Consider the following 12,026-nt stretch of genomic DNA (forward strand, 5'->3'; position numbering starts at 1 on the left):
CCTCTTAATTCTACTCCGTCAGCAACGCTTGACTCACAACACAATGCTCTTCAAACAGCAGATGCGAAGAAGTGCATGATCATAGGTTGATTGAAGAGACATCTCTGGTAAGTTCTTCCTTCTTTCTTTTTTTTCTTTCTTTAATTCTAAACTATATAATCAAATGGGGCAGATGTCGCCCCATTGTCTTCTTTTGATCAAATGAGACAGACAGGCCTTATATAAGGCTTGTGACATCACATTTGAGTGTAAAATGGCACACCTCAAATAAGATTAGTTGGTGTACCATGTGTACAACAAGCGACAGAGAAGCCCAATGCTACATCCAATATGACAAAAATACACCAGTAAAATACTTATATATTCTCTTGAAAAAGGGTCATTTAGTCATTTGCCCTTTGGCCAAAGTATTGTAAGCCTGTGAGCCATGACAAGGTAGACCCTATTCACAGGTCCTTACACTACCAGATAAAATACTAATATACCTCTATTAGGATTAAAATTCTCATTTACCTCTATTAGGAGGGAGAAAGACCAATATTGGATCTATATCCAGTAAAATGAAAGGAACCTGATGACTTGGGAAGGGGTTCCCAAAAAGAGCTTGCTGGGGTTCTGTTTGTTGTTTGGTGTACCATGTGATAGGGTTTTTTTTTTTAAGGATGTGACCATCTTAAATGGAGGGAAGACAGCCAATTAGGGAGGATATGCTTCCCTCCCTTTAAGATGACATCACTAGAAAAAAATGGCACATCCTTTAAAATTAATGGAAGCTTTCAGATGGTTCTCCAACCAATCGGATTGGTGGTGTACAATGTGATGCCTCACATGGTATATCTCCCAATCCAATTAGTTGATGTACAGTACCATATGATGGCATCAATTTTTTTTCTAGTGATGTCATATTAAGGGAGTGAATCTAGGCAATCAGGAAGAATATGCTTCCCTCCATTTTTGCCCTATTAACTGCCATAGTGGCAAACATTGCCCATATCATGGGCATGGTGTACCACTGTGCCAAAATATAGTGGATTTTTCTTCATTAAAATGTAATGTATTTTATTTGGTGCTTGTTTTGTTTGATTTGTAGCTTGTCATTAATTGCCATAGTGGCAAACCATGCCCATTAATAATGGTGTACAACTGTTCTAATCAATTGGTCAATGGGCATTTTATTTAATTGAAAAGTAATGTATTTTATTTGGTGCTTGTTTATTTATTTTTAGCTTGATGTGCCAATGTTTAGAAAAAGAGGGAAAATTTGCGCCAGAAAAAATTAGCCTACTATTCAATGTGTAGCTTCAGTCCTTTCCACAATGCAGTTCCGCTGCCTGAGTCTTTCAGAGGTGATTCACCAACCTCTGTATGAATATGGGTAGAAAAAGGGTGAAATGTCCTCGGGCGCGTCACTCTGCTTGCGGCTCCACGACGTATAAACGTATAAAATGGAAGAGAAAAAGGGGAGGGCCACAGTAAGGAAAACAGCACAAAAAATTATACACACTTCTTCATTAAGATAGGGAGAGGGGAGGGGGGATGGGGGGGATAAGAGGGAGGATAGATAGTGGAATCACACTTTTTGGGTGGAGACACACTCACATCAAACCTCTAGTATCTTGAGCAGATGTCTCCTCCTCTGTATGTGATTGGGTAAGTTGTAGGTGAGGAAATGCCTCCTGATATCTTCCTTGACAAAAAATAAAAGGGTGAAAAAAATAGTGCAATACAGTTTAATTAAACAGTGGGTGCATGAGATTTAAAACTTACAAGCGACCGATATATTTGGGCATAGGAAGGAGATGCCGCCAGACTCCGCAACGTGTCCCTCTCTGGGTTGGGGTGTTTTGTCTTGGCTGGTCCCTGCTGGCAGGTTCTTCCTGTCTGTGTATCGAGGTGTATAAGGCTGCAGTGTGGATAATCAGAGCCCGTGCACAGGCTGTGTCCTCCTCCGGCCACCTATCCCCTCTGCACAAACAGTCTTCAGCTTCCTTACTCCGTTGCGCATGCGCATGCGCAGACAGAGAGACGCTGGGCCAGGATACAGGGGAAACAAACTCCTCACTACGGTGGCTTGGAGTAACCAAAAAACGTCAGACGCGTTTCGCCAATGCTTCCTCAGCTACGTCACTGATCTCAAACAAAGATCTCAAACAATGGGTAATTTGATTTCACCAAGTGTGCCTAAATTTATTTCAAGACCGAAGGAATTTTTTCCTAATTTGACTGGTTGCTATCCCTGCCATCACTTTAAAATGTGTAAATATCTTGTTAAGACCAAAACCTTTTCAGGGTCTGATGGTACTAGGGTATTTAACATATTATCATGCATAACATGCAATACGGATCATGTCATCTATATGCACATGTGTGGTTGTAATAAACGATATGTAGGTCTTACCACAAGACCATTAAAGCAACGCATACTTCAGCATATGAGATTAATTATTAAAAAGAATCAGCTACACCCAGTTTCGAAACATTTTGACATTTGTCAGAAAGGGAGTTTGACTAACTTCAAATGTGTTGCACTGGAATCTGTCAAGCCACACTACAGGGGTGGAGATAGAGGCAATTTGCTTCACAGACGTGAGGCATTTTGGATATTTACACTTAATACCCTAGTACCCAATGGGTTAAACATTGACTGGGACTTAAAAAGTTTTCTATAAAAACCTTACTATTAGGTTTTTTATTTAAATACTTTATATACATTTAATTAACTTAACATTAATTGTTTATCATTTTTTGTCCTTCCAATTTACTATTGACGATTAATCTGTAAATGAGTATTGAAATCTATCTTTTAGTCCCTAGTTTAATGTATCTATTTCCATTCATGGTGTCCTTTATAGATTCCAGATTTAGTTCTATTAAAAAATGTATTTGCCACATTATGATGTATGTTGTTTAATTTATTTCATTTTTTTTATTTTTTTACTTTTGATTGTATCTGACATTGAATCTTCTTCAACTTGATTGTCCATCTTAGGAAAAACATGTACTGAACCATGTGTAAGAGTTTTTGGTAGTATACTTGATTCTACAAATTAGTGGTATATTATTGTATATGTTCCTTGTATAATGGGCTTTTTTGTTATAGTCAGTTTATCCTTACTAGGTGAATTTGTTTGCCCTTCTTGAGTTACAAGCTCTTATACTGTATATTGGACACAATCATTGTCAAACATATTATACCTTTTTATTTACTATATTCAAAGAGTTAAATTGTCCTTGCTGTCTCTACTGCAGGGAAGTTTCTCTTTTTTTCTGTTTTTCTTTTTCTTCTCCGTTTTCTCCTCTTTTCTTCCTGCAAGACAAGATTAATTAATTATTTAAAACAGCTGTCTTGCATGACGGGGAGTGTGTTAAATACCCAGGGCCTCCCCCATCTCGTCACTCATTGAAAAAGCGCCATAGTAGGCGTGAAACGCGTGGGAGAGTAATCTGTGCTGTTTGTTTTTTTGTTTTTTTATGTAGTCCAATAAAGAAGTATTTTAACCTCTTTGCTGGTGAGTTCTTACCTTTTTTCACGGAGCGGATGGACCATCGATCCTTACCTTTTCCTGTTAGCAGAAGAGACACTGAAAGTACAATGGGAGAGGTAAGTGGATATACAGGATAGAGCTTTTTTACGAATACCAAGAGTATGGAGAATGTGGAGGAGAAGAGGGTGGTCCACGGTGTCAAATGCTGCAGAGAGGTCGAGTAATATGAGCAGCGTGTAATGACCTCTGTCTTTGGCAGCATGGAGGTCATTAGTTATTTTATTGAGGGCTGTTTCAGTCGAGTGAGCAGTGCGGAACCCAGATTGTAGAGGGTCTAGAAGAGAATGGGTTTTGAGAAAGTGGAGCAAGCAAGATAATTCAAGACGGTCAAGGAGTTTGGAGGCAATAGTCAGGAGGGAGACAGGTCGATAGTTAGAAAGACAGGTAGGGTCAAGCTTGCTGTTTTTGCGTAATGGTATAATGGTTGCATGTTTGAAGGAGGAGGGAAAAGTTCCAGAATAGAGGGAGATGTTAAATATGTGTGTGATCATAGGGGTTATAGTAGGAACAAGATGTTTTAGGAGATGGGAGGAAATGGGATCAAGAGGGCAAGTGGTAGAGGGAGAAGAGGAGATCAGTAGTGATACATCCTCTGTGATAGCAAAAAAAGAGTCAAAGAAGGCAGGAAGAGAGTTAGGAAGTAGTGTAGGATGGAAACAGGATACAGAGGGGATGTTCTGACGAGTGGATTCCACCTTTTCCTTGAAATACAGTAGTCAGCAAAGTCCTGAGGTGAAATGGAGGAAGAAGAGGCAGCTGGGGGTGGTTTGAGTAGAGAGTCAAAGACAGAGAAGTGCTTACACTCTATCATGGCCACTTTTACAAAATGTTAAAGTGGAAAGTTAAACAAGACAGTATATATATATACTCCGCAATATAACAAAGATACGCCCTTTCCTCTGTTGCTCGACTGCTAAAACTCTGACTCAGGCCCTCATTCTCTCCCGTCTTGATTACTGTAACCTCCTGCTGTCCGGCCTTCCTGCCTCTTACCTGTCTCCCCTACAATCTATCCTAAACGCTGCTGCCAGAATCACTCTACTCTTTCCTAGATCTGTCTCAGCATCTCCCCTCATGAAATCCCTCTCCTGGCTTCCGATCAAATCCCGCATCTCACATTCCATTCTTCTCCTCACTTTTAAAGCTTTACACTCTTCTGCCCCTCCTTACATCTCATCCCTAATTTCTCGTTATGCACCATCCAGACTCTTGCGTTCTTCTCAAGGATGTCTTCTTTCTACCCCCTTTGTATCTAAAGCCCTCTCCCGCCTTAAACCTTTCTCACTTTCTGCCCCACACCTCTGGAATGCCCTTCCCCTCAGTACCCGACTAGCACCCTCTCTATCCACCTTTAAGACCCACCTTAAGACACACTTGCTTAAAGAAGCATATGAATAGCACTGTGGATATTCTGAACACGATACATAAAGCGTGGCCCCCTGCAGACGCACTTACCAGAACTCCCTCCTACTGTCTCTGTACGTTCTACCTACCAATTAGACTGTAAGCTCCTCGGGGCAGGGACTCCTCTTCCGAAATGTTACTTTTATGTCTAAAGCACTTATTCCCATGATCTGTTATTTATATTATCTGTTATTTATTTGATTACCCCATGTATTACTACTGTGAAGCGCTATGTACATTAATGGCGCTATATAAATAAAGACATACAAAGACATACAATGGTAGCGGAGCAGAGAAGATGAATGAGAATATTTTACAGACACAGAGTAGACGCAAGTGAAAATAAACAATTAGTGTCTAAAATAAAAGTAACTCCCTATAAGAACTGTAATTTACCAGACAAGAATATGACAATACAGAAACGTGTTGGGAAGTGTTACATTATTCTTATATTTTCTATTATAGTGCTATTTGTATTAACGCTGCATATGTTTAGACTTATATTACTAACATTTTCATTACCAAAATCATAATTGCCAAATCCCATGTCCCAGAAAAACCTACTATTTCTTTTAGCATTAGACACATCACACTATGTAGCTCTTTTGTTCTTTCTAATGGTATTCCATTCTGGATCACGGAGATATACCTGATTTGGAAGGACGCCCACCATAACCTGTCAATCATTCTACACATTCGATTGCCTCTGCAAGATTGTGTATGATACATCCCACCATTCCTCTCACTTCCACATCTGAAGTATTCTACATCTATTATATTATACATCTTTGATGTATTGCACAATTTTTGTTTTATTTTTCATTCGATATCACAATTTTGAGTATTCTGTTAGTGCTCTGATGTCTATTGGCAAAATTTGATTCACGGTTGAATGCGAAGATGTTGTTAAAACATTTGCGAGAATATATTCAATTCCACCAGCAGAAACCATGCACACATTTGATTATAACTAAAATTTAATTTGTACACTATAACTCTTTCTGGCGTTCGATTCACACACCTTACAGATATAGCAGCTTTTTTTGGTTATGCTGGTGCATATCAGCGGGGGGGGGGGGGACACATCGCGCGCGAGAGAGAGAGAGAGATTAGTCATTAGGATGGTGCCCTAGGCTTATCAATTCTACAGTATATAGTTAGTATTGAATTCCATTTCAAATGTGTGGGATGAGGTGCATTTAAATATACTTTGCATAGCTCTCCCTCTCTCCCAAATATTTGCCCATCTTTACTGCTGACTAAGCACAGCTTTTATTGGACTGCAACTCCTCTTGTATAGAAACTTGAGAAGTACTGTGAACAGCATGAAAAAAGTGGAACTTAGAACCTGTCATTCTAATTAATTACTTTGATATATCTAAGTAAAGGACAGTCAGCTGCCTGGCTTTACTTCCCTTTAATTATTATTATTATTATTATTATTATTATTATTATTATTATTATTATTATTATTATTATTATTATTATTATTACTACTATTTAAATATGTCCAGCAGAGATTGTGTGCCACATAGACTGTTCCAGTACTGTATTTCTTTTCCTGACTTTACGTGATTTTTTTTAACTTACTGAATACTTAAATTATGTTCTTTCCTTTGCTGAATAGCTTACATTTGTATGTTGCTAAAGTGCATATACAAGGTTGGTAACTGGAAGATTACATTCCTAGTAAAATGTGGGCTGTACGTAGGAAAAGGACATTTTCAGTACAAATATGCCATTACTTCATATGTTTTTCAATGTCACTGCTTATTACAAAGTTTTTTCCACCAATTTTTATGAAAATACTTTTTTTTGATGTTTATAAGTCAATTAATAAGGTTACAGTTGTTGAACCCTCTTCCTTACCAAATACAGTATAATAAAGCCATCAGCAACCATTGCAAGAGAAGAGACAAATGTCAATAGAACTGTAGAAGCTGGGATCAAGGAGACCTCTCAAATCTGATATTGTTAAAAAGCAGAGAAAAATAATTGCAATCAGCAATAATTTCACAGAAATATTTACTTTTGAAGGCTAGAAAATTGTACTCATGATTTGGATGTTATAATATTACATTATGAGTGCGGTTTATATTGAAACTGTTGAAAACTAAAAAAAAAAAGCATTTATACCGTAACTGGAACCTGGTAGTAAGTATGATAAAAATGTATCATAAATACAATCCTTTAATTTGAGAAATATTTTTAACAAAAATAATTTTGTTGAAGCAATAGTTCAGATTGGAAGAGAATAATAATATCAGTAAGAACACTTGTCCTGGATATATTTCTGTTTTTTTATTTCTTTTTGTGCAAATGCCCCAGAAGAAAAATATACTGCACATTTAACTAGCATATTTACATTATTATTCTGCTGCCGCACACTGTCATTAAGATTACAAAACTAATGGAAAATAGCATTCAGCTCTTTAAAAAGATGATGTAGCATTCAAGTTAAAGCAACTCTCAAATGTATTTAGCCCCACAGTGTGTTATTAAAGATTTTCTTCTATAACGGACTTAATATATTCATTAACCTGAGGAAAAATACTGACCTAGAGTTATTAGTTGTCTAATGCTTGACATACGATTAAAACATTGCTAGCCTACTGGCTGTTTATTTGACAGTTGGCAGAATTATTCTGGTAGTCATGTCATTTCAGACAAACCACCTGCAATATTGCTCCTGAGAATACAGTGCAACAAATAAGATTAAAAAGCCAGGAATGATGAAATTCAAAAGAAGACTTATTCTAATAGAGACATCTTTTTGTGAATACGAGGGAACTTATCTAAACATTTTTTGTGTTTTATTTTTTTTTACTAAGTGAACCAATTTTATTTTCTGTTAAATATGGAATACTTGTTTGAACCTCTATACTAGCAAATGCATACTGTATATAAATGATCATTGGTAGATCTTCTTATACTGTATACAGGTGAAAAAAGACGTATTGTTCCTTGGAACTGTGGGAAAAAAGGGAAATTCCTTGGCACTTCATTGCATGTTGAAGCCCTGGACAGCGATTGAGCCACAGCTGCCGAATGGCATTTTGAGGCTTCTGTAGAACTTTGCAGTGACAATATGGAATGCTAGTATGTAGTCAAGATAAATTGAATGTACTGTATTTTGAAGATATTGCTACAGTAATACATGTTTTATAAACGGTAGTTCTGTGTAAGGTAACTGCGGAAGTTGCTTTTTTTTTGTCCTTAACCACCTCTTATTCCCATACACACTTTCAATGTTAGAAAACTAAAGACAACAGACAGTCTTTAGAAATCCTATTTATTAAATTCAATTTGAGAAACATAGTGAACATTTGCCAAGGATTTATTACAATTTTTATTAATTTATACAATTACATAAATAACAAAAACTTTAAAAATATATACAATATTCTTCCATCAACATGATGTCTGTCTCTGTACAGCTTCACCTTTAAGATAATCAATAAATTGGTGCATTCAAAATTTAATTTCTATGTCGAAACACCACTGCGCATGCGCGCTCTATGTATATTGCATGGAATGCATATGCGTTTCATTGAATTATTGAACATGCATGCAGGAGCTAGAGTACAATGAAAGTCAGTTGTTACCTTGATGATACAGTGCTGATGTTCTATGTTATTCAATGTGTTTTCAACTTGAACAAGGTGATGAAGTGGATAATCTGAAAAGAAAGGATGAAAACTAAAGTGCCACATTGCATGAAATCAGCAACTTTACTTAAAAATGAGGACACCAAACAACTTCAGTTCTTCACTACTGTGTATCCCACCCCAACATTATTAAACAATAAACTGTATTTCTTAAAAAAATAATATTTTCACCAGTTTCAAGCATTGATTCCTCTAGTCCATAATAGTCTATTTATTGTGATCTTCCCAATCTTGAATTCGGCAGTACTGTTTTTCTACTGCTTCCCAAGTGCAGCTAAAATAACATTCTTCAAATTTTTAATTAAACCCTTCATAAGCTCGAAAGACACAGGCTGCTGGAATATCAACTGGACAAAACTCCGTACCGTGAAGCATATCTTTCCAAGGTTTCCCTGGTGTACCAGGGACATATCCCTGTTTAAATAAAGCAGCCTCAGAGCTCTGAGAATCCAGCAGAGATATAGTTTATTTCAGCCACTCAATTAACTAGCCTTCACCTGGACTAATGACATTGTAAAAAGCCTCACGTGAGACACAGTAGAGAGATTCCTTAGCTCACATTTGGCTGATATAAGGAGATTTACTGCAGAGATTTTCCTTAGCCACAGCTGGACTGACCTGAGGAAAATATGATGTCTTGATGCATACAAAATGACTGTAAGCTGACAGCAACACAAGGGGACAAGACCGCTATATCTGGACACAGAAAGTGCCATAGCACACAAGAATGCTGAACCAAGAGACCAGATAGGCCTTCCCCTACAGCAACAACAGAAACAGATAAGAGACTTTCTTGTTTGACTGTTATGTGTGTATATGTATGTGTGTGTGTTTAGGTTGGTAACCAGCTTAGCTACCCATCCAGTTAGAAAGGGTTGGAGTAAAGGTTTAGTTATTCTCCAAAGTGGAGTAGGCCTTTATTTTGTTTGTTTTTGTATATTTTGCCTTGTTAAAGGTACAGGCGCAATAAAGCCAAGATATAATTTCACCCTAATCGGTCTCCATTAAATGTACCTCTGCACACATCTCTTACATATGGTGTCAAAAGTGGGATGAGAGGTGGCCCTAGAATTTCAAAGGGGCCCCGGACTGTGATTTTCATCCATACAGTTCCTGCAAACAGCCTGAGCAACAGAATAAAGCATCACTTGCAGAAGTGAACAGATTTAAAGGGCTACACATCCAGGCAGGAAAGCTACAACTGCACTAGAGAAAGCCACAATGCCACAGTTTGACTGGGAGGAGTGCGACAGATGATGACCCACACAAGGGACTGAGGCTGCATCAGAGTCCACCACACCACTTGTGAAAGAGAAAAAAAAAGTCTACAGAGAAACGTGCAAGAGCTACAAACTCTGAAAGCAAAGTCTGCCCATCTGTTGGACTACCAGCAGAGGTTCTAGAGACTACAGTGAAAATAGCTGCAATAGCGCCACCCGAGGTAAGGAAGAAAAATACACCTGATAGCCCCAAAATGGAGGACAAGGTGTGGTGTTCCTGTAAAGAACCCTACCCAACGGAAAAGTGGCCCTTCCAGTTCTATGAGGATACGGATAAAGATGAAGATATCTATTATGGGGAACCCGAACCGAGTCACACCCACAAAACACCCCATGAATGGTGGAGGTGCCTAAAATCGATACGCACTGAACAAACAGGTCTCTATGACCCCAAATATTCCTGCCAGTAGCTGCAAGAAAAGCCTGGCGGATACAGTGAAGCTGCTGACATTTCAAATAAAGATGGAGATCCCAGTATCCCTGATGGGACAGAGTCGTCCAAAAAAAAAGGCGTAAATAGAAAAAGAAAAGAGGTACTTAACTTATCGTGGAAGGAACAGACATGTCCGCAGGTCCCGTGGAAAAAAATGGGCTCTGAGATGCCCTGCAGCCTAGCGAAAATGGAGGATTCATCATGCGGATGACAGAATATCCAGAGGACCCATGGCAGAAGTTGTGTAACCCAAAGAAGTGTCTGTCCAGTGCCAACAGTGAGGAACCCTCAACCAACCATATCAGTGAAGCGGAGCTGGAACCAGTGAGTGACGATCCCTTGACCAGCCCTAAAGATGCACTGTAAGTTGCCAGTCATAGCTGTGATCTGCTCCGTGAAGAATTGAAAATGGAGAGAGAAAACAATGCTGAGCTACAAAAGACTGTGCTTGCAAGTTACTATGTGGCCTAGACCAAATTGGAGGATCTAAGGACAGATCTAGATACTGCGAAGACTACTATTAACGCATGAATGAAAAGCAGAGCAAGTCTGACAGAATGATTACTAATCTGAAACAGAAGTATGAGGAGGCACTGAAAGAGATTACCGACTCTCAGCAAGAGGTCCGAAATTGCAATAGAGAGTTGGAAGTCTCTCAGAATGAGGTTCATACTCTCTGCATAGAACTGAATATCCCACACCAAGAGGGCAACAGTATCCGGACAGAGGTGGACATATCGCAGAATGAGGTTCATACTCTCCGCATAAAACTAAATGCCTCACACCAAGAGATCAGCAGTTGTCGCACAGAACTGTAAGGGCCTCATGCAGTAAGCGTTGATAAGGGAATTATCGCCATTTTATAGCCAAAATTGGGTTTGAGATTCAGTAAGCGCCGATAAGTGCTTGATTTCGCCATGTTTCGGAGCCGATTATTTTGTTATGGCCAGTCGGCTGCCGATAAGCCTGTTTTCGCCACTGATCGCCACTTTTTTAAATCGGCTGGATTCAACAACAAAAAATCAGCTTATCGGGGCTGATCGGCACTACGAAATTGAGATGTTATGGCCAATTTCTCCCGCCAACTAAAGTTGGCAGTTTGGAGGGGAGAACGATCGCTAAGGCTGCCGGAACGGCACTTAGAAAAAAAAATTCTTCTGTACATCAATGGAGTCAATGGAGCGGGGACGTATAACAGTATAGTACTGTTTACGTTTCATTGCTCACAATACAAACGTCATTTGCATTACAGTGTGGGGGCATTCCCTGCATTGTGTCACAGCTGACGTGTATTATTTGCATAACATTATACTTTTACATGTTTTCAGCATTTGCGGGTCACATTACTCATCATGTGATGATGTGTCAAGGGAAAATACTATACTCAACTCTTAAAGGAGAACCTCACATCATATCACACATTTTATTGAACTGAGCGACAATTATTTACATGATGTTACACATGTCACACATGTCACACATACACCGTATATTCATCTTCCTTTACATTACACAATGCTTGTAATGTGTCACGCATCTTTAAACGTTCATGTACATCTGTATTCTCATGTTTACATATAGTTTTGGGTCCTCCCTATTTTCATGACGTCACTTATTGGACGCTCAATCACATTGCATGTTTACATTGTAACCGTAGCATTACAAGCACTTCAACCTAACTTATACACACATGTAC

General features: G+C 38.6%; 1 protein-coding gene across 1 annotated transcript in view; it reads right to left on the bottom strand.

Moving 5' to 3' along the window:
• Positions 1-3,220: 3,220 nt before the first annotated feature.
• Positions 3,221-12,026, bottom strand: part of LOC142464518 (uncharacterized) — a 38,359-nt gene continuing 29,553 nt past the window's right edge. The window contains exon 3 of the mRNA XM_075567922.1: positions 3,221-3,307. Coding sequence (XP_075424037.1) covers positions 3,221-3,307 — 87 coding nt within the window. The remainder of the gene's footprint in view (positions 3,308-12,026) is intronic.

This window comes from Ascaphus truei, chromosome 1, assembly GCF_040206685.1.
Source record: "Ascaphus truei isolate aAscTru1 chromosome 1, aAscTru1.hap1, whole genome shotgun sequence".
Classification (NCBI taxonomy): domain Eukaryota; kingdom Metazoa; phylum Chordata; class Amphibia; order Anura; family Ascaphidae; genus Ascaphus; species Ascaphus truei.